The 22,910-nt window shown below is 54.4% G+C and overlaps 1 protein-coding gene across 1 annotated transcript; it reads left to right on the top strand.

Annotated features, from left to right (window-relative positions):
* The first annotated feature begins 83 nt into the window (after positions 1 to 83).
* Positions 84 to 19,718, top strand: LOC146422483 (RNA-binding protein 10-like). The gene is made up of 10 exons (XM_085046201.1): positions 84 to 219; positions 1,662 to 1,689; positions 2,488 to 2,644; positions 3,751 to 3,954; positions 4,371 to 4,440; positions 9,528 to 9,601; positions 15,364 to 15,450; positions 16,674 to 16,734; positions 19,485 to 19,647; positions 19,685 to 19,718. The coding sequence occupies exons 1-10, from the start codon at positions 84 to 86 to the stop codon at positions 19,716 to 19,718; spliced, it is 1,014 nt and encodes a 337-aa protein (XP_084902327.1).
* The last annotated feature ends 3,192 nt before the right edge of the window (positions 19,719 to 22,910 follow it).

The following is a 22,910-nucleotide window of genomic DNA, read 5'->3' as shown; positions in this document are numbered from 1 at the left end:
CCGCCCATTATGGCCACGCCCATCATGGCCCCGCAACCAATCATAGCGCCGCACCGCCTCTCCCTCAGTACGCACCAATAAGAATGCGGGATGTGCAGACTGGCGGGCGCGCTGACCAATGGGAGCGCGGCGTGGGCGGGCGCGCGGGCCGGGCCGGGCTGAGGGGGAGCGGCGGCGCCATTTTGGCGCTGGGCAGCGGCGGCGGCGGCGGGAGGGAAGGTCGGAGAGAACCGGGAAGGGAGGAGCGAACCGGGAAGGGAGGAGCGAACCGGGAAGGGTAGGGCTGTGGGGAAGGACGGGGCGGAGCGGGAGGGGAGGGGATAACGGGGATGGGGCGGGACGGACCGGGAGGGTTGCTGAGGGAGGAGGTGTGAGGGGCTGAGGGCGTGAGGGAGGAGCTGGGGCGGGATAATGAGGGGGCGGGGAAATTCATGCTAATTAGGGGGCGGGGGGGCTTCATGCTAAGGAAGAGTGATGATTTGCATGCTAATTAGGGGGTGGAGAGCTTCATGCTAATGAGGAGTGGTGATTTGCATGTTAATTGGGGGCAGTAAGTTTCATGCTAATTGGGGGTGGTGATTTGCATGCTTATGAGGGGTGGTGATTTGCATGCTAATTAGGAGGTGGTGGGCTTCATGCTAATTAGGGGTGGAGCGCTTCATGCTAATTAGGGGGTGGGGAGCTTCATGCTGATGACAGCGCTGTGATTTGTATGTTAATTAGAGGGCGGTGAATGTCATGCTAATTAGGGGGAGGGGAACTTCATACTAATGAGGGGGCGGTGATTTGCATGCTAATTAGGAGGTGGTTAACGTCATGCTAATGAGGGGTGGTGATTTGCATGCTAATGAGGGAGTGGAGCGCTTAATGCTAATGAGGGGTGGTGATTTGCAGGCTAATTAGAGGGCGGTGAACTTTATGCTAATTAGGGACAGTGACTTGCATAATGAGGGGGTGGTGAGCTTCATGTTAATGAGGCAGCAGTGAACTTTGTGCTAATTAGGGGGTGGGGGCTTCATGCTAATGAGGGGGTGGTGATTTGCATGCTAATTAGGGGTGGAGCGCTTCATGCTAATCAGAGGGTGGTGATTTGCATGCTAATTAGGGGGCGGTGAACGTCATGCTAATGAGGGGAGTGGTAATTCGCATGCTAATTGGGATGGTGAGCTTCATGCTAATTAGGGGCGGTTAACGTTATGCTAATTAGGGAGTGGTTATTTGCATGCTAATTCGGGTGTGGTTAGCGTCATGCTAATGAGGGAGTGGTGACTTGTATGCTAATTGGGATGGTGAGCTTCATGCTAATTAGGGGCAGTTAACGTTATGCTAATTAGGGAGTGGTTAACGTCATGATAATTAGGGGCAGTGATTTGCATACTAATTAGGGGGCGGGGCATTGAGGGAGTCCTGTTTGTTCCTCCCCAGCACAGATTCCAGTAACCTCAAATTCATCCCATTTTCATTTTAGTTTTTTTTGTTTTATTTCTCTAAATTTCCCAATTTGCTCTAGAATCTTCCGAGTCATTGTCATAATTTATTTCAGTGCTCTTATTTTACTCAGATTTCTTCTAATTAAGCTTACTTCTTTGCGGTTTAAACCCAATTTCTCCCAATTAACCCCCAGTTTGAGCTCCCAGTCTGACCAGTTGCTGCCCTCACAGGTGTTGCCACCATGGAGTACGAGCGCAGGTAAGGGAAATCTCCAAAATTTGGGGACTTGGGACATCTGGGGAGCCCTCAGGGGACACTTGGGGGAAGAAATTTGGTGTTTTGGGGACTTGGGAGAGGACGAGGTGATACTGGGAACTCCTTTGAAGAAAGAAATTTAGTATTTTGGGGACTTTGAAGAAAGAAATTTGGTATTTTGGGGACTTTGAGGGAAGAAATTTGGTATTTTGAGGACAGAAGTTTGGTATTTTGGGGACTTTGAAAAGGACGAGGTGACACTGGAAGCTCTTTTAAAGGAAGAAAATTGATATTTTGGGACTTTGAGGGACGAAATTTGGTATTTTGGGGACTTGGAAAAGGACGAGGTGACACTGGGAGCTTTTTTGAGGGAAGAAATTTGGTATTTGGGGACATTGAGGAACGAAATTTGGTGTTTTGGGGAGTTTGAGGGAAGAAATTTGGTATTTTGGGGACTTGGAAGAGGACAAGGTGACACTGGGAACTTTTTTGAGAAGAGAAAATTGTTATTTTGGGGATTTGGAAAAGGACGAGGTGACACTGGGAGCTTTTTTAAAGGAGGAAAATTGATATTTTTGGGGACTTTGGGGGACAAAATTTGGTATTTTGGGGACTCAAAAGAGGACAAGGTGACACTGGGGACCCCAGGGAGGGAGGGGACACATTGGGGACATCACAGGGGGAGGGAATATTTATGAACTCTGTAGAGAAATGGTGACACTGAGCTCAGAGAGGGCTTTGGGGACCCTCAGGGGTTTGGGGTGATGGCCAGTGTGACATCTGGTGACATTTGCCCCCCAGGGGTGGCCGTGGTGACCGGACAGGCCGGTATGGCGGCGCCCCGCCCCCGCCCGAGGACAGCTCCCGCAGCCAGCGGGATCACGACTATCGCGACATGGACTATCGCGGCTACGGGGGACCTCCGGAGGGACCTCCTGCCGCCGGGAGCACCTCTCAGGTGGGTGATGGGTGCCACCGTGTGCCAAGGGGGTCACACTAAGATGGGCGTCATCTCACCACAGGGGTCACCTCACCACAGGGGTCACATCACCATGGGGGTCACACTATGATGGGGGTCACCTTACCATGGGGGTCACACTATGATGGGGGTCACCTTACCACGGGGGTCACATCATCACAGGGGTCACACTACTATGGGGGTCACACCACCATGGGGGTCACCCCAGCATGGGGGTCACACCACCACCATGGGGGTCACACTATGATGGGGGTCACCTTACCATGGGGGTCACATCACCATGGGGGTCACCCCACTATGGGGGTCACACCACTACGGGGGTCACACCATCATGGGGGTCACACCACCACCATGGGGTTCACACCACCACCGTGGGGGTCACACCACTATGGGGGTCACATCACCACAGGGGTCACACCACCACCATTGGGGTCACACCACCATGGGGGTCACCTTACCATGGGGGTCACCTTACCATGGGGGTCACCTTACCATGGGGGTAACACCACCACAGGTGGTCACAGGTAACACCACCACACAGGTCACACCACCCTTGGGGTCACATCACCATAGGGGTCACATCACCACCACGGGGGTCACCTTACCATGGGGGTCACACCACCACGGGGGTCACACCACCATGAGGGTCACACCACTATAGGGGTCACCTCACCACGGGGGTCAGACCACCATGGGGGTCATACCATCAAGGGGGTCACACCACCATGGGGGTCACACCATGATGGGGGTCACACCACTGTGGGGTCACCCCACCTAGGGGGTCACACCACCACGGGGGTCACCCCACCATGGGGGTCACACCTCTGTGGGGGTCACACCACCATGAGGGTCATACCAACATGGGGGACACCCCACCCTGGGGGTCACACCACCATGGGGGTCACACCACCACGGGGGTCACACTATGATGGGGGTCACACCACCACGGAGGTCACACCACCATGGAGGTCACCCCACCTAGGGGGTCACACCACAATGGGGGTCACCCCACCATGATGGGGGTCACCCCTCGATGGGTGCTGAGACCCCTGCCTCATTTCCCTCCCTCCTTCCCCCCACCCCAGGGGTCCTACGAGAGCGCAGAGCCCCCCAGGAAGCGGGACGCCCCCCGGGACGCTCCCCGGGACCCCCCGGCCGCCCCGGCGCTGCCGTTCGGTGCCGACGGCGATTACCGCGACCAGGATTACCGGGAGGGCGCCGAGGAGGAGCAGCGCGCCAGCACCATCGTCATGCTCAGGATGCTGCCGCAGGCGGCCACCGAGAACGATGTGAGCCCCGCCCACCGCGGCTGGACACACCCCTGCCCGAGGTGGCCACGCCCCTTTTTGTAATGGCCACACCCCCTTCCTGGTGTCCTCTACCCCCTCACCATCGAGAACGATGTGAGCCCCGCCCACCGCGGCTGGACACACCCCTGCTCGAGGTGGCCACGCCCCTTTTTGTAATGGCCACACCCCCTTCATTGTGTTGCCACCCCTGTTCATAATGGCTGTCACTGAGTCCCCTGGGGGCCAGTTTGGGGTCACTGAGTCCCCTGGGGGTCATTCTGGGGTCACCTGAGTCCCTGTGGGGCCATTTTGGGGTCACCTGAGTCCCTGTGGGGCCATTTTGGGGTCAACTGAGTCCCCTGGGGTGTCATTCTGGTGTCACTCAGGTGGGCTGTGGTGTCCCCTTGTCCCCCCAGATCCGAGCTCAGCTGCAGGCGCAGGGGGTGCAGCCCAGGGAGGTGCGGCTGATGCGGAATAAATCCTCAGGTGAGTCTCACCTGGGCTGCTCCCTGCTCACCTGGGCTCCTCCTGCTCACCTGGGCTCCTCCTCCCTACCTGGGCTCCTCCCTGCTCCTCCCTGCTTACCTGGGCTCCTCCTGCTCACCTGGGCTCTTCCCTGCTCACCTGGGCTCCTCCTCCCTGCTCACCTGGGCTGCTCCTCCCTGCCCACCTGGGCTCCTCCTGCTCACCTGGGCTCCTCCTGCTCACCTGGGCTCCTCCCTGCTCAAATGGGCTGCTCCCTGCCCCTCCCTGCTCACCTAGGCTCCTCCTCCCTACCTGGGCTCCTCCCTGCCCCTCCCTGCTCACCTGGGCTCCTCCTCCCTGCTCACCTGGGCTGCTCCTCCCTGCTCACCTGGGCTCCTCCTCCCTGCTCACCTGGGCTCCTCCCTGCTCCTCCCTGCTCACCTGGGCTGCTCCTCCCAGCTCACCTGGGTTCCCTTTAGGGTGGGGGGCACCTTGGAGGGGGGTGGCTCCCTGCCCCACCCATGCCAGGGGCACCCAGGGGTGCTGCTCCTGATCCCCAGGGCTACCTCTCTTGTCCCCAAGGGCACCCAGGGGTGCTGCTCCTGATCCCCAGGGGCACCCAGGGGTACTTGTCCCTTCCCCAGGGTCACCTGTCCTGTCCCCAAGGGCACCCAGGGTCACCTGTCCCTTCCCCAGGGTCACCTGTCCTGTCCCCAACGGCACCCAGGGGTGTCTGTCCCTTCCCCAGGGTCACCTGTCCTGTCCCCAAGGGCACCCAGGGGTGCCAGTGTCATCTTTAGGGGCACCCAGGGTCACCTGTGCCTTCCCCAGGGCTACCTGTCCTGTCCCTCAGGGGCACCCAGGGGTGTCTGTCCCTTCCCTAGTGGCACCCAGGGGTGCTGGCTCTGTCCCCAGGGGCACCCAGGGGTGCCAGTGTCATCTCTAGGAGCACCCAGGGGTGCTTTGGCCAGGCTTAGGGGGCACCCAGGGGTGCCTGTCCCTTCCCTAGGGACACCCAGGGGTGTCATTTTTATCTTTAGGGGCACCCAGGGGTGTCTGTCCCTTTCCCCAGGGTCACGTGTCCTGTTCCCCAGGGGCACCCAGGGGTGCCAGTGTCATCTTGGGCACCCAGGGGTGCTGATCCTGTCCTCAAGGGCACCCAGGGGTGTCTGTCACTTCCCCGGGTCACCTGTCCTGTTCCCCAGGGGCACCCCGGGGTGTTTGTCCCTTCCCTAGGGGCACCCAGGGGTGTCTGTCCCTTCCCCATGTCACTTGTCCTGTTCCCTAGGGGCACCCAGGGGTGCCAGTGTCATTTTTAGTGGCACCCAGGGGTGCTGGCACTGTCCCCAAGGGCACCCAGGGGTGTCTGTCCCTTCTCCAGGTCACCTGTCCTGTTCCCCAGGGGCACCCAGGGTGCCAGTGTCATCTTTAGGGGCACGCAGGGGTGCTGATCTTATCTTTAGGAGCACCCAGGGGTGCTGGTTCTGTCCCAAAAGGCACCCAGGGGTGCCAGTGTCATCTTTGGGGGTACCCAGGGGTACCTGTCCTCTCCCTAGGGGCACCCAGGGGTGCCTGTCCCCTTCCCAGGTCACCTGTCCTGTCCCCAGGGGCACCCAGGGGTGCTGATCTCACCTTTAGGAGCACCCAGGGGTGCTGGTTCTGTCCCAAAAGGCACCCAGGGGTGCCAGTGTCATCTTTGGGGGTACCCAGGGGTACCTGTCCTCTCCCTAGGGGCACCCAGGGGTGCTGATCCTGTCCCCAGGGGCACCCAGGGGTGCTGATCTCACCTTTAGGAGCACCCAGGGGTGCTGGTTCTGTCCCCAAGGGCACCCAGGGGTGCCTGTCCCCTCCCTAGGGACACCAAGCAGTGCCAGTCTCATCTCTAGGAGCACCCAGGGGTGTCATTCTTACCTTTAGGGACACCCAGGGGTGTCACGTTTATCTTCAGGGGCACCCAGGGGTGCTGGTCCTGTCCCCAAGGGCACCCAGGGGTGTCTGTCCCCTCCCTAGGAGCACCCAGGGGTGCTGGTCCTGTTTTTCAGAGGCACCCAGGGATGCTTGTCCTGTTCCCAGGAGCACCCAGGGGTGCTGGTCCCATCCCCAGGGGCACCCAGGGGTGCCAGTGTCATCTTTAGGGGCACCCAGGGGTGCCTCTTCCGTCCCTCGGGGCACCCGGGGGTGCCTGTCACCTTCTCAGGAGCACCCAGGGGTGCTGATCCTGTCCCCAGGGGCACCTAGGGGTGCCAGAGTCATCTTTAGGGACACCCAGGGGTGTCATTCTCATCTTTAGGGGCACCCAGGGGTGCTGATCCCACATCCTAGGGGCACCCAGGGGTGCCTGTCCCCTTCCTAGGGACACCCAGGGGTGTCATTCTGATCTTTAGTGGCACCCGGGGGTGCCTGTCCCTCCCTAGGAGCACCCAGGGGTGCTTGTCCTTTCCCTAGGGGCACCCAGGGGTGCTGATCCATCTTTAGCTGCACCCAGGGGTGCTCATTACCTCCTCCAGGAGCACCCAGGGGTGCTGATCTTGTCCCCAGGGGCACCTCGGGGTGTCATTCTGATCTTTAGGAGCACCCAGGGGTGCGTGTCCCTCCCTAGGAGCACCCAGGGGTGCTGATCCTGTCGCCAGGGGCACCCAGGGGTGCCTGTCCCCTCTCCAGGAGCACCCAGGGGTGCTGCTCCCACATCCTAGGAGCACCCAGGGGTGCTTGTGCCACACTTAGGAGGCACCCAGGGGTGCCTGTCCCCTCCCCAGGGACACCCAGGTGTGCTGATCCATCTTTAGCTGCACCCCTGGGTGCTTGTGACCTCCTCCAGGAGCACCCAGGGGTGCTTGTCCTGTCCCTAAGAACACCCAGGGGTGCCACTGTCACCTTTAGGGACACCCAGGGGTGTCATTTTGATCTTGAGGGGCACCCAGGGGTCTCTGTCCCCTCCCTAGGAGCACCCAGGGGTGCCAGTCTCATTTTTTGGGGGCACCCAGGGGTGCTGCACCACACTCGAGGGGCACCAGGGCTGCTGATCCCATCCTCAGGGACACCCAGGGGTGTCATTTTGATCTTTAGGGGCACCCAGGGGTGTCTGTGCCCTCCCTAGGGACACCCAGGGGTGTCTGTCCCCTCCCTAGGAGCACCCAGGGGTGACAATCTCTTTCTCAGGAGCACCCAGGGGTGCTGTGCCACTTCTGAGGGACCCCTAGGGGTGACAGTTTCTCCTTAGGAGCACCCAGGGGTGCTTGTCCCTTTCCCAGGAGCACCCAGGGGTGTCGTGCCACACCCAGGGGACACCCAGGGGTGCCAGTCTCTTCCTCAGGGGCACCCAGGGGTGCTTGTCCCGTTCCTCAGGAGCACCCAGGGGTGCTGTGCCACTTCTGAGGGACACCTAGGGGTGACAGTTTCTCCTTAGGAGCACCCAGGGGTGCTTGTCCCGTTCCCAGGAGCACCCAGGGGTGCCATGCTACATCTGAGGGACACCCCGGGGTGACAATTTTTTTTTAGGAGCACCCAGGGGTGCTTGTCCTGTTCCCAGGAGCACCCAGGGGTGCTGTGCCACACCCAGGGGACACCCAGGGGTGACAATCTCTTCCTTAGGAGCACCCAGGGGTGCTGGTCCTGTCTACAGGGGCACCCAGGGGTGCCAGTGTCATCTTTAGGGGCACCCAGGGGTGCTTGTCCCGTTCCCAAGAGCACCCAGGGGTGTCATGCTACATCCAGGGGACACCCAGGGGTGACAATGTCTTCCTTAGGAGCACCCAGGGGTGCTGTGCCACTTCTGAGGGACACCTAGGGGTGACAGTTTCTCCTTAGGAGCACCCAGGGGTGCTTGTCCCATTCCCAGGAGCACCCAGGGGTGCTGTGCCACATCTGAGGGACACCTAGGGGTGACAATTTCTTGTTAGGAGCACCCAGGGGTGCTTGTGCTGTCCCCAGGAGCACCCAGGGGTGCTGTGCCACACCCAGGGGACACCCAGGGGTGACAAAACCAAAGCCAGCCACACCAGCCTTGCCCTCCAGGACCACCCATGGGTGCCTCTCCCACCCCAAAGGGTCCCCAAAATGTCCCAAAATCCATCCCAAGCCACTCCCACCTTCCCCAAGGGGTCCCAGCAGCACCCAGAGGGTCCCAGGGGTGTCCCAGGGGGTCTCAGGGGTGTCCCAGGGGGTCTCAGGGGTGTCCCCCCACCCCAGCGGCACCCATGGGTGCATTCCCCACCCCAAAGGGTCCCCAAATTGGTCCCAGGCCACTCCCACCTTCCCCAAGGGGGTCCCAGCAGCACCCAGGGGGTTCCAGGAGCACCCAGGGGTGTCTCAGGGGGGTCCCAGGAGCACCCAGGGGGTCCCAGGGGGGTCCCAGGGGGTCCCAGCAGCACCCAGGGAGTCCCAGGGGGTCCCAGGGTGGTCCCAGGGTGGTCCCAGGGGGGTCCCAGCAGCACCCAGGGAGTCCCAGGGGGTCCCAGGGTGGTCCCAGGGGGTCCCAGGGTGGTCCCAGGGTGGTCCCAGGGGGGTCCCAGCAGCACCCAGGGAGTCCCAGGGGGTCCCAGGAGCACCCAGGGGTGTCCCAGGGGTGTCTCCCCCCACCCCAGGAGCACCCATGGGTGCCTTTCCCACCCCAAGGAGTCCCCAAAACATCCCAAAATCCATCCCAAGCCACTCCCAGCTTCTCCATGGGGGATCCCAGCAGCACCCAGGGGGTCCCAGGCATGTCCCCTCCACCCCAGGAGCACCCATGGGTGCCTTTCCCACCCCAAAGGGTCCCCAAAACGTCCCCAAATTGATCCCAGGCCACTCCCACCTTCCCCAAGGGGTCCCAGCAGCACCCAGGGGTGTCCCAGGGGGTCCCAGGGGTGTCCCAGGGTGTCCCAGGGGGTTCCAGGAGCACCCAGGGGGTCCCAGGGGTGTCCCGGGGGTGTCCCAGGGGGTCCCAGGGGTGTCCCAGGAGCACCCAGGGGTGTCCCAGGGGGTCCCAGGGGTGTCCCGGGGGGTCCCAGGGGTGTCCCGGGGTGTCCCAGCAGCACCCAGGGGGTCCCAGGAGCACCCAGGGGTGTCCCCCCACCCCAGCAGCACCCATGGGTGCATTCCCACCCCGACCCCACCCCGGGCCGTTGCAGGTCAGAGCCGCGGCTTCGCCTTCGTGGAATTCCACCATGTGCAGGAGGCAGCGAGATGGATGGAGGCCAACCAGGTTCGGGGGGTTACTGGGTGTTACTGGTTTGTACTGGGCTGTACTGGTTTTTACTGGTGGATCTGTTGGGTGCCAGGAGGTGGCGAGATGGATGGAGGCCAACCAGGTTCGGGGGGTTACTGGGCTGCACTGGTTTGTACTGGTTTGTACTGGGCTGTACTGGTTTGTACTGGGCTGTACTGGGGTGTACTGGTGTGTATTGCTGTGTACTGGTTTGTACTGGTTTGTACTGGTGGACCTGTTGGGTGCCAGGAGGCAGTGAGGTGGATGGAGGCCAACCAGGTTCGGGGGGTTACTGGGTGTTACTGGTTTGTACTGGTTTGTGCTGGTGTGTACTGGTTTCTACTGGTTTGTACTACTTTGTATTGGTGTGTACTGGGGGCTACTGGTTTGTACTGGTTTGTACTGGTGGATCTGTTGGGTGCAGGAGGTGGCGAGATGGATGGAGGCCAACCAGGTTCGGGGGGTTACTGGGCTGCACTGGTTTGTACTGGTTTGTGCTGGTTTGTACTGGGGTGTACTGGTTTGTGCTGGTTTATACTGGTGTGTACTGGTTTGTGCTGGTTTGTACTGGTTTGTACTGGTGGATCTATTGGGTGCCAGGAGGCAGCGAGATGGATGGAGGCCAACCAGGTTCGGGGGGTTACTGGGCTGTACTGGTTTGTACTGGTTTGTACTGGTTTGTACTGGTGTGTACTGGGGTGTACTGGTTTGTACTGGTTTGTACTGGTTTGTACTGGTGTGTACTGGGGTGTACTGGTTTGTACTGGTTTGTACTGGTGGATCTATTGGGTGCCAGGAGGCAGCGAGGTGGATGGAGGCCAACCAGGTTCGGGGGGTTACTGGGCTGTACTGGTTTGTACTGGTTTATACTGGTTTATACTGGTTTGTACTGGCATGTACTGGTTTGTACTGGTTTGTACTGGTGGCGCTATTGGGTGCCAGGAGGTGGTGAAATGGATGGAGGTCATTGGGTGGGAGAGGAGCTGTTTGGGGAGAGTTACTGGGCCTTACTGGTTTGTACTGGTTGGTAGTGGTTTGTACTGGTGGGTACTGGAGGCTACTGGTTTGTACTGGTTTGTACTGGTGGGTACTGGTTTGTACTGGTTTGTACTGGTGGCACTATTGGTTCCTATAGTGAAATGGATGGTGGTTGCTGGGTGGGGGAGGAGGTGTTTGGGGAGGGTTACTGGGCCTTACTGGTTTGTACTGGTCCATATTCATCAGTACTGGTTTGTACTGGTTTGTACTGGTTTATGCTGGTTTGTACTGGTGGCCCGATTAGATTCATATGGTGAAATGGGTGGAGGTCACTGGGTGGGGGAGGAGCTGTTTGGGGAGGGTTACTGGGCCTTACTGGGCCATACTGGTTTGTACTGGTGTGTACTGGAGGGTACTAGTTTGTACTGGTTTGTACTGGAGACCACTGGTTTGTACTGGTTTGTACTGGTGGCCCTATTGGTTCCTATGGTGAAATGGATGGTGGCCGCTGGGTGAGGGAGGAGCTGTTTTGGGAGGGTTACTGGGCTGTACTGGTTTGTACTGGTCTATATTGATCGGTACTGGTTTGTACTGGGCACTGTTGGTTTATACTGGTTTGTACTGGTTTGTACTGGTGGCCCCATTGGCTCCTATGGTGAAATGGATGGAGGTCGCTGGGTGGGGGAGGAGCTGTTTGGGGAGGGTTACTGGGCCTTACTGGGCCGTACTGGTTTGTACTGGTGTGTACTGGTTTGTACTGGTCCGTATTCATCGGTATTGGTGTGTATTGGTTTGTACTGGTTTGTGCTGGTTTGTACCGGTTTGTACTGGTGGCTCCATTAGGCTCGTATGGTGAAATGGATGGAGGCTGCTGGGTGGGGAAGGAGCTGTTTGGGGAGGGTTACTGGGCCTTACTGGGCCGTACTGGTTTGTACTGGTGTGTACTGGTTTATACTGGCTTGTACTGGTCTGTACTGGTTTATACTGGTGACTCTGTTAGCTTCATGGTATGAAATCCTTGTGTGGTGGGGGATGGGCACAGAGTCCTCGCTGTCCCCAGTGTGACCCCAGTGTCCCCAGTAAGAGCTCTGGTTGTATTCTTAGAGTTACTCCCAGTATTCCCAGTATGACCCCAGTGTCCTCAGTATGACTCCAGTGTCCCCAGTGTGACCCCAGTGTCACCGCAGTGTCCCCAGTAGGAACTCTGGTTGTATTCTTAGAGTTACTCCCAGTATTCCCAGTATGACCTCAGTGTCCCCAGTATGACCCCAGTGTCCCCAGTATGACGCCAATGTCCCCAGTATGGTGTCCCCTCGGGTGAGGCTGTGCCACCCTCATGGCCACCATTGGTCTGGTGTCCCCTGGTGCCCTCAGTTCATGTCCTGGTGCCCCCTGGTGCCCCCAGTTCCAGCCCTGGTGCCCCCCAGATTTTTATACTGGTGCCCCCCAATTCCAGCTCTGGTACCCCCTGGTGCCCCCCAGATTTATATTTTGGTGCCCCCTTGGTGTCCCCCAATTCCAGCCCTGATGCCCCCCAGATTCCCATCCCAGTGCCCCCCTGGTGCCCCCCAGGTTTCACATCCCAATGCCCCCCTGGTGCCCCCCAATTCCAGCTCTGGTACCCCCTGGTGCCCCCCAATTTCATACCCTGGTACCCCCTGGTGCCCCCAGTTTCACATCCTGGTGCCCCCAGATTTATATTTTGGTGCCCCCTGGTGCCCCCAATTCCAGCTCTGGTGCCCCCCGGATTCTTGTCCTGGTGCCACCCAGTTTTACATCCTTGTGCCCCCAGATTTTTATCTTGGCACCCCCTAGTGCCCCCCCAATTTCATACCCTGGTGCCCCCCAGTTACAGCCCTGGTGCCCCCCAGATTCACATCGTGGTACCCCCTGCTGCCCCCCAGATTTATATCCTGCTGCCCCCCAGATTCACATCCTTGTGCCCCCCTGGTGCCCCCCAATTTCCCATCCTGGTGCCCCCAGATTTATATGCTGGTGCCCCCTGCTGCCCCCAATTCCCCCCCTGCGGCCCCCAGTTCCAGCCCTGCTGCCCCCACTTTCCTATCCCAGTGCCCCCTGGTGCCCCCAGATTCCCATCTTGCTGCCCCCAGTTTCACATCCTGGTGCCCCCTGCTGCCCCCCAATTTCCCCCAGTGCCCCCAATTCCCACTCTTCTGCCCCCCAGTTTCCCATCCTGCTGCCCCCAGTTCCAGCCCTGCTGCCCCCTGGTTCCCCCAAATTTCACACCCTGGTACTCCCAGTGCCCCCCAGATTTATATACTGATGCCCCTGCTGCCCCCAGATTCACGTCCTTGTGCCCCCTGCGACCCCCAAATCCAGCCCTGCTGCCCCCAATTCCCCCTGCTGCCCCCAAATCCCACCCTGCTGCCCCCAATTCCCACCCTTCTGCCCCCAATTTCCCACCTCACAGCCCCCAAATCCCCCTGCTGCCCCCAATTTCCCACCTCAGTGCCCCCTGGTGCCCCCAGTTCCCACCCCGCTGCCCCCAATTCCCACCCTTCTGCCCCCCAGTTTGTCCCCCCTGTTGCCCCCAGATCCCACCCCACTGCCCCCAGTTACCCACCCTGCTGCCCCCCAATTTCCCACCCCACTGCCTCCCAGTTCCAGCCCCGCTGTCCCCCAGTTTCCCATCCTGGTGCCCCCAGATTTTTATCTTGGCACCCCCTAGTGCCCCCAATTTCATACCTTGGTTAATTACAGCCTTGGTGCCCCCAGATTCACATCGTGGTACCCCCTGCTGCCCCCAGATTTATATCCTGCTGCCCCCAGATTCACATCGTGGTACCCCTGGTGCCCCCAGATTCACATCCTTGTGCCCCCTAGTGCCCCCCAGTTTCCCACCCCGGTGCCCCCAGTTCCAGCCCTGCTGCCCCCAGTTTCCCATCCTGGTGCCCCCTGGTTCCCCCAAATTTCCCACCCTGCTGCCCCCTTTCCCATCCCAGTGCCCCCTGGTGCCCCCAGATTCCCATCTTGCTGCCCCCAGTTTCACATCCTGGTGCCCCCTGCTGCCCCCAATTCCCCCTGCTGCCCCCCACCCCCCAGTGTCCCCCAATTTCCCCCTGCTGCCCCCAAATCCCCCCTGCTGCCCCAGTTCCAGCCCTGCTGCCCCCTGGTTCCCCCAAATTTCACACCCTGGTACCCCTGGTGCCCCCAGATTTATATACTGGTGCCCCTGGTGCCCCCAGATTCACGTCCTTGTGCTCCCTGCGACCCCCAAATCCAGCCCTGCTGCCCCCAATTCCCCTGCTGCCCCCCAATTTCCCACCTCACAGCCCCCAAATCCCCCTGCTACCCCCCAATTTCCCACCTCAGTGCCCCCTGGTGCCCCCAGATTTATATACTGGTGCCCCTGCTGCCCCCAATTCCCACCCTGCTGCCCCCCACTAATTCCCCACTGCCCCCTGACCCCGCTGTGTCCCCAAATCCCCCTGCTGCCCCCCAATTTCCACCTGCTGCCCTTCCAGCCCCCCCCCAGAATCACATCCCAGTGCCCCCTGGTGCCCCCAATTTCCAATCCCAGTGCCCCCCAGTTTTACACCCTGGTACCCCCTGATGCCCCCAGATTTATGCACTGGTGCCCCTTGCTGCCCCCCAATTCCAGCCCTGCTGCCCCCCAATTTCCCCCTGCTGCCCCCACTTTTCCATCCCAGTGCCCCCTGATTCCCCCAAATTTCCCCCCCCTGCTGCCCCCAAATCCCACCCCACTGCCCCCCAATTCCCACTCTTCTGCCCCCCAAATCCCACCCTGCTGCCCACCAATTCCCACCCTGCTGCCCCCAATTTCCCACCTCAGTGCCCCCCTGGTGCCTCCCAGTTTACCACCCTGCTGCTCCCCAATTCCCACCCTGCTGCCCCCACTGCCCCCCAATTCCCACTCTTCTGCCCCCCAATTTCCCACCTCAGTGCCCCCCTGGTGCCCCCCAGATTTACATCCCGATGCCTCCCTGGTGCCCCCCAATTCCCCCCTGCTGCCCCCCTGGCTCCCCCCAAATTTCACACCCTGCTGCCCCTGCTGCCCCCCAATTCCAGCCCCGCTACCCCCAATTTCCCACCCTGCTGCCCCCAAATCCCACCCCACAGCCCCCCAGATCCCCCTGCTACCCCCCAATTTCCCACCTCAGTGCCCCCAGATTTACATCCCAATGCCCCCTGGTGCCCCCAGATTTATATACTGGTGCTCCCTGGTGCCCCCCAATTCCCCACCTCAGTGCCCCCTGTTGCCCCCAGATCCCACCCCACTGCCCCCAAATCCCCCTGCTGCCCCCAGTTTCCCACCTTGCTGCCCCCCAATTTCCACCCTGCTGCCCCCAGTTTCCCATCCTGGTGCCCCCAGATTTATATACTGGTGCCCCCTGGTGCCCCCAATTTCCCACCTCAGTGCCCCCAATTTCCCTGCTGTGCCCCCCAATTCCAGCCCTGCTGCCCCCAATTTCCCACCTGCTGCCCCCCAGAATCACATCCCAGTGCCCCCCTGGTGCCCCCAATTTCCAATCCCAGTGCCCCCCAGTTTTACACCCTGGTACCCCCTGATGCCCCCAGATTTATATCCTGGTGCCCCCCAGATTTATATTTTGGTGCCCCCCTGGTGCTCCCCAATTCCAGCCCTGGTGCCCCCCCAGATTCTTGTCCTGGTGCCACCCAGCTTTACATCCTTGTGCCCCCCAGATTTATATCCTGCTGCCCCCCAAATCTCACCCCACAGCCCCCCAAATCCCCCCCTGCTGCCCCCCAAATCCCCCCTGACCCTGCTGTGCCCCCAGGCCGGGCTGACCCTGCTGGGGCACCGCGTGTCTCTGCACTACAGCGACCCCAAACCCAAAATCAACGAGGACTGGCTCTGTGCCAAGGTGGGGGGCACGAGTTGGGGGGCATGGGGGTGGTTTGGGGGGAAATTTGGGGTTTTTGGGGGAAAATTTGGGGGTTTTTGGGGGAAAAATTAAGATTTTTGGGGGAAGATTGGGAGTTGTGGGGAAATTTGGGCTTTTGGGTGGAAATTTGGGGTTTCTGGGGAAATTTGTGGGTTTTGGGGGGAAAAATTGAAGATTTTTGGGGGAAATTGGGGAGTTTGGGGAAATGTTGGGGATTTTGGGGAAATGGGGTTTTTGGGGAAATTTGGGGTTTTTGGGGGAAATTTGGGGTTTTGAGGGAGAAATTGGGGTTTTAGGAGGGAAAACTCAGGGATTTTGGGGGGAAATTGGGATTTTGGGGGCAAGATTGGGAGTTGTGGGGGAAATTTGGGGTTTTTGGGAGGAAATTTGGGATTTTTGGGGGAAAAATTGGTTACGGGGGAAATTTGGGGATTTTGGGGTTTGGAAGGAAGAATTTGAGGGTTTGGGGTGGAACTTGGGGGTCCTGGGTGGTTCTTGAGGTCATTTTGCGGGGAAATTTGGGGGTTTTGGGGGAGAAATTTGGGGTTTTGGGGGAAATTTGGGGTTTCTGGGGAAAGGTAGGGTTTTGGGGTGGGGAAATTGGGGTTTTGGGGTGGAAATTTGGGGGTTTTGGGTGAGAAATTGGGGATTTTGGGGGCGAATTGGAGGTTTTGGGTTGGAATTTGGGGCTCCTGGTGGTTCTTGAAGTCATTTTGGGGGAAATTTGGGGTTTTGGGGAAATTTGGGGTTTTGGGGGAAAATTGGGATTTTGGGAAGAAATTGGGGTTTTTGGAGGCAATTGGGGTTTTGGAGGAAAATGGAGGGCAAAATTGGGGGTTGTGGGGGAAATTTGGGGATTTTGGGGTTTTGAAGGAAGAATTTGAGGTTTTGGGTTGGAATTTGGGGATCCTGGGTGGTTCTTGAAGTCATCTGGGGGGAAATTTGGGGGTTTGGGGAAAAATTTGGGGTTTTTGGGAGGAAATTGGGGTTTGGGGGAAAAATTGAGGATTTTTTTTGGGAAATTTGGGGTTTGGGGGGAGAAAATTGGGGTTTTTGGGAGGAAATTTGGGATTTTGGGGAAGTTCAGGGGATCTGAATGATTTTAGGGTTTGACACTTTTGGGATCTTGTAATTTTGGGGTTCTCTGGGTGTATTTTGGGGTTCAGGATGTTTTTGGGGTCTGAAAATTTGGGATTTTTCAGTGTGGAGTGCAGAACTTCAAACGGCGTGAGAAATGCTTCAAGTGTGGAGTTCCCAAAGCTGGTGAGTGACCCTAAATCCTGAAATTCACCCCAAAATTCACCCCAAATCCCTGAAATTCACCCCAAATCCGGAAATTCACCCCAAAAATCCCTAAAATCCATCCTAAATCCTGGAAATTCACCCCAAAATTCACCCCAAATCCCTGAAATTCACCCCAAAATTCACCCCAAATCCCTGAAATTCACCCCAAAATTCACCCCAAATCCCTGAAATTTACCCCAAATCGTGAAATTCACCCCAAAAATCCCATGAATTCACACTAAATCCTGGAAATTCACCCCAAAATTCACCCCAAATCCTGAAATTCACCCCAAAATTCACCCCAAATCCCTGAAATTCACCCTAAATCCTGGAAATTCACCCCAAAAATCCCATAAATTCACCCTAAAGCCTGGAAACTCACCCCAAAATTCACCCCAAATCCCTGAAATTCACCCCAAAACTCTGAAATTCACCCCATATCATGGAAATTGACCCTAAAAATCCCAGAAATTCACCCCAAATCCTTAAAATTCAACCCAAATCCCCAAATTCACCCCAAAAATCTCTGAAATTCACCCCAAAAATCCCAGAAATTCACCTCAAATCCTGAAATTCACCCCAAATCCCAGAAATTCACCCCAAAAATCCCATAAATTCACCCGAAATCCTGGAAATTGACCCTAAATCCTTGAAATTCACCCCAAATCCCTAAAATTCACCTCAAAAATCCCTGAAATTCACCCCAAATACCAGAAATTCACCCCAAAAATCCCTGAAATTCACCCCAAAATCTGGAAATTCTTCACCCCAAATTCTGGAAATTTACCTTAAAATCCTGGAAATTGACCCTAAATCCCTGAAATTCACCCCAAAATTCCCAAAGATTCACCCTAAATCCTGGAAATTCACCCTAAATCCTGAAATTCACCCTAAAATTCACCCCAAATCCCTGAAATTCACCCCAAAAATCCTATAAATTCACCCCAAATCCTGGAAATTGATCCTAAATCCCAGAAATTCACCCCAAAACCTGGAAATTCACCCCAAAAATCCCTGAAATTCACCCTAAATCCCAGAAATTCACCCCAAAAATCCCTGAAATTCACCACAAAAATCCCATAAATTCACCCCCAAATCCTGAAATTCACCCCAAATACCAGAAATTCACCCCAAAAATCCCTGAAATTCACCCCAAAATCTGGAAATTCTTCACCCCAAATCCTGGAAATTTACCTTAAAATCCTGGAAATTGACCCTAAATCCTGGAAATTCACCCCAAAAATCCCTAAAATCCATCCTAAATCCTGGAAATTCACCCCAAAATTCACCCCAAATCCCTGAAATTCACCCCAAATCCCTGAAATTCACCCCAAAAATCCCTGAAATTCACCCTAAATCCTGGAAATTGACCCTAAATCCTGGAAATTCACCCCAAAATTCACCCCAAATCCCAGAAATTCACCCCAAAAATCCCTAAAATCGGCCCTAAATCCTGGAAATTCACCCCAAAATTCACCCCTAATTCCTGAAATTCACCCTAAATCCAGGATATTCACCCCAAATCCTGGAAATTGACCCTAAATCCCAGAAATTCACCCCAAAACCTGCAAATTCACCCCAAAAATCCCAGAAATTCACCCCAAAAATCCCTGAAATTCACCCCAAAAATCCCTAAAATCCACCCTAAATCCTGGAAATTCACCCCAAAATTCACCCTAAATCCTGAAATTCACCCCAAAAATCCCAGAAATTCACACTAAATCCTGAAATTCACCCCAAATCTTTTAATCCCAATTTTGTTCTCAACCACTAACACTAATTTGGGTTTTTTTTGGGGTCAATAACTGATTTTTTTGGGGTTTTTTTTGGGATCCATTCCTGATTTAACCCCCATTTTGTTCTCCTTCAGTAACAAAAATTTGGGGTTTTTTTTGGGGCCAATAACTGATTTTTGGGGGGATTTTTTTGGGTTTTTTTTTTGGGATCCATTAATCCCAATTTTGTTCTCAACCAGTAACAGGAATTTGGGTTTTTTTGGGGCCAATAATTGATTTTTGGGGATTTTTGGGGGATTTTTTTGGGGTTTTTTTGGGGATTTTTTTGGGGTTTTTTTTGGGATCCAATTCTACTTCAACCCCAATTTTATTCTCAATTACCAATAGAAATTTCGGATTTTTTGGGGTCAATAACTGGTATGGATTTGGGGTTTTTTTGGGGTGAATAACTGGTTTTTTTGGGGGTTTTTTGGGGATTTTTTTGGGGTTTTTGTTTGGGATCCATTTCTGCTTTAACCCCTATTTCAGGCTCAACCACTAACCCAAATTTGGGGTTTTTTTGGGGTCAATAACTGATTTTTTTGGGTTTTTTTGGGGGATTTTTTTGGGGATTTTTTTGGGATCCAATTCTACATTAACCCCAATTTTTTTCTCCATCACTAACCCAACTTTGGGGTTTTTTTGGGCTCAATCACTGATTTTTTGGGGGATTTTTTTGGGAATTTTTTTACGATCCAATTGTACATTAACCCAAATTTTCTTCTCAACCACTAACCAAAATTCGGGGTTTTTTTGGGGCCAATAACTGATTTTTTGGGATTTTTTGGGGGATTTTTTTGGGGATTTTTTTGGGATCCAATTCTACTTAAACCCCAATTTTGGGCTCAATCACCAATAGAAATTTGGGGTTTTTTTGGGGTGAATAACTGACATGGATTTGAGGTTTTTTTGGGGTGAATAACAGATTTTTTTGGGGTTTTTTTTGGGCTGCAGAGGCCGAGCAGAGAGCTCCTGGTGCTCCTCGCCCTGAGCTGGTTCCGGGGGGGGGAGGGGGGCTGCTGCCCCTCCCCCAATCCTACAACCCCAACCTGGGGGGAAGCCAGGGGGGGAACCAGGGGGGCAGCGAGCCGGGAGCTGACAACGCCAACGACAGTGAGTCTGGGGGGTTTGGGGGGATTTGGGGGTTTTTGGAGGTTTTTGGGGTTTTTTTGGGGGTTTTGGGGTTGATTTGGGGTTTTTGGGGTTGATTTGGGGTTTTTGGGGTTTGGGGATTTTTGGGATTTTTTTGGGTATTTTGGGGATTTTTGGGATTTTGGGTTTTTTTGGGGTTTTTCGGGGGATTTTAGGGGTTGATTTGGGGTTTTTGGGGGGTTTTGGAGGGTTTTGGGATTTTTTTGGGGTTTTTTGGTGGGTTTTTTGGGTGTTTTTGGGGATTTATTTGGGGATTTTTTCTGATTTTTTTGGGATTTTTGAGGATCTTTTGGGGTTTTGGGGTTTGTTTTGGGGGTTTGGGGATTTTGGGATTTTTTTTGGGTTTTGGGGATTTTGGGGTTTTTTGGGGGTTTTTTAAGTTTTGGGGATTTGGGGATATTTTTGGGGATTTTTGGGGATTTTGGGGATTTTGGGATTTTTTTTTGGTTTTTTGGGGTTTTTTTGGGGATTTTGGGGTTTTTATGGGGTTTGGGGATTTTTTGGGGATTTTTTGGGGATTTGGGGGAATTTTTGGGGTTTTGGGATTTTGGGGTTTTTTGGGGTTTTTGGGGTTTTTTGGGGGTTATTTTGGGATTTTTTCTGATTTTTTTGGAATTTTTGGGGATCTTTTCGGATTTTGGGGATTTGGGGGTTTGGGGTTTGTTTTGGGATTTTTGGGGATTTTTGGGATTTTTTTTCTGATTTTGGGGTTTTGGGGATTTTGGGGGTTTGGGGGTTTGGGGATATTTGGGATTTTGGGAGTTTTGGGGTTTTGGGGTTGATTTGGGGTTTTTGGGGGTTTTGGCGTTTTTCTGCTTTTTTGGGAATTTTTGGGATTTTTGGGTTTTTGGGGATTTTGGGGGTTTTGGGGGTTTTGGGGTTTTGGGGATTTTTGGGGTTTTTGGTTTTTGGGATTTTTAGGGGTTTTGGGGGTTTTGGGGATGATTTGGGGTTTTGGGGTTTTGGGGAATTTTGGGGATGATTTTGGGGGTTTTGAGGATGATTTTGGGGGTTTTGGGGATGATTTTGGGGGTTTTGGGGTTTTTGGGGTTTGGGGGTTTTGGGGTTTTTTGGGGTTTTTGGGGGTTTTTGGGATTTAGGGATTTTTGGGATTTGGGGATTTGGGGTTTTGGGGGGTTTGGGGATTTTTGGGGATTTTTAGGGTTTTGGGGATTTTGGGGGGGTTTTTGGGGATTTTGGGGGGGATTTTTGGGGTTGGGTTTGGGGAGATTTTTTGGGGTTTGGGGGAATTTTGGGGATTTTGGGATTTGGGCTTTGGGGTTTTTCGGGGTTTTTGGGTTTATTTGGGATTTTGGGGGGATTTGGGGTTTGGGATTTTAGGGTTTTATTTTGGGGTTTTGGGGGTTTTGGGGATTTTTGGGTTTTTTGGGTTTTTGGGGGTTTTGGGATTTGGATGGGGTTTGGGTTTTGGGATTTTGGGGTTTTTGGGGTTTTTGGGGTTGGGTTTTGGGGATTTGGGGATTTGGGGGTTTGGGGTTTTAGGGTTTTGGGTTTTGGGGATTTTTGGGGTTTTTTTGGGGGGTTTTGGGGGTTTTGGGTTTGGGATTTGGGGGTTTTGGGGGGTTTGGGGTTTGGGATTTTTGGTTTTTGGGGTTTTTGGGGGGTTTTGGGGGTTTTGGGGGGATTTTGGGGTTTTTGGGATTTGGGTGATTTGGGGTTTTGGGGGGATTTGGGAATTTTGGGGATTTTTTTGGGTTTTGGGGTTTTGGGGTTTTGGGTGTTTTTCGGGGTTTTGAGGATTTTTGGGGATTTTTTTCTGATTTTTTGGGAATTTTTGGGGATCTTTTGGATTTTGGGGATTTTGGGGTTTTGAGGGTTATTTGGGGATTTTAAGGGGGTTTTGGCGTTTGTTTTGGGGGTTTTGGGGGGGTTTTGGGATTTTTTGGGATTTTTGGGGATTTTTGGGGATTTTTGGGGGAAATTTGGGGATTTTGGGATTTTTTGGGGATTTTTTTGGATTTTTGGGGATTTTTTGGGGATTTTTGGGAGAAATTTGGGAGAAATTTGGGGATTTTTGGGAGAAATTTGGGGATTTTTTGGGGATTTTTTTTGGGGGTTTTTTGGGGTTGATTTGGGGGCTTTGGGGGTTTTTGGGGATTTTGGGGTTTTTCGGGGTTTTGAGGATTATTGGGGTTGCTTTGGGGTTTTTTTAATTTTGGGGATTTTGAGGATTTTGGGGGATTTTAGGGGATTTTTGGGGTTGATTTGGGGGTTTTGGGGGGGTTTTGGGGATTTTTTGGGGGGTTTTGGGGCGTTTTTGGGTTTTTTTTGGGTTTTTTTGGGATTTTTTGGGGGGTTTTGTTGTATTTTTGGGGTTTTTTTCTGATTTTTTTTGAATTTTGGGGATCTTTTTGGATTTTTGGGGATTTTGAGGGGTTTTGGGGTTTGTTTTGGGGGTTTGGGCGGGTTTTGGGGTTTTGGGATTTTTGGGGTTTTTTTGGGTGTTTTTTGGGTGTTTTTTGGGGTTTAAGTGGAATTTTTGGGGGTTTAATTGGGGTTTTTGGGGATTTTGGGGAAAAAATTTGAGGTTTTTGGGTTTTTTGGGATTTAATTGGAGTTTTTTGGGGTTTAATTGGGGTTTTTGGGTTTTTTGGGGTTTAATTGGGGTTTAATTGGGGGTTTTTTGGGGTTTGGGGAAAACAGTTGCAGTTGGCTCTGTTCACCTCCTCACTGTACCTCTGCAGGGTTTGCTGGAAATCCCAAATTTTGGGGTTTTTTTGGGGTTTTTGGGGGTTTGGGAAAAAATGATTTTGGGGGGTTTTGGGGTTTTTTCTGATTTTGGGGAATTTTTGGGGATCTTTTCGGATTTTTTGGGGATTTTGGGGTTTGTTTTGGGGGTTTGGGGGGTTTTTGGGTTTTTTGGGATCTTTTCTTGGATTGGATTTTGAGGGGTTTTTGGGGGTTTGGGGGGTTTGGGATTTTTTTTGGGATTTTTTGGGGTTTTTTGGGTTTTTGGGGTTTTTAAGTGTTTTTTGGGGTTTTGGGGTTTTTGGGGAATTTTTGGGTTTTTGGGGTTTTTGGGGTGGTTTGGGGTTTTTGGTTTTTTGGGGTTTTTGGGGTTTTTTGGGGTTTTTTGGGGTTTTGGGGTTTTTGGGGTTTTGGGGTTTGGGGATTTTAGGTTTTTTTTGAGGGAGGTTTGGGGGCTTTTTTTAATTTTGGGGGATTTTTGGGGAGTTTGGGGTTTTGGGATTTTGGGAATTGGTTTGG

Source organism: Lichenostomus cassidix, unplaced genomic scaffold (assembly GCF_008360975.1).
Source record: "Lichenostomus cassidix isolate B80296 unplaced genomic scaffold, HeHo_3.0 HiC_scaffold_40, whole genome shotgun sequence".
NCBI classification, from domain to species: Eukaryota; Metazoa; Chordata; class Aves; order Passeriformes; family Meliphagidae; genus Lichenostomus; species Lichenostomus cassidix.
The sequence above is the reverse complement of the archived record's forward strand: the minus strand, read 5'-3'. Positions and strand labels throughout refer to the sequence as shown.

What these genes read in the sequence shown, in the direction of transcription:
- LOC146422483 (XM_085046201.1), top strand. Translation starts at nt 84, where the DNA reads ATGCGGGATGTGCAGACTGGCGGGCGCGCTGACCAATGGGAGCGCGGC. An exon ending in CGGCGGCGGCGGGAGGGAAG is followed by an intron (nt 220 to 1,661) that starts GTCGGAGAGAAC and finishes CTGCCCTCACAG; the next exon opens with GTGTTGCCACCATGGAGTAC. An exon ending in GTGTGGAGTTCCCAAAGCTG is followed by an intron (nt 16,735 to 19,484) that starts GTGAGTGACCCT and finishes TTTGGGCTGCAG; the next exon opens with AGGCCGAGCAGAGAGCTCCT.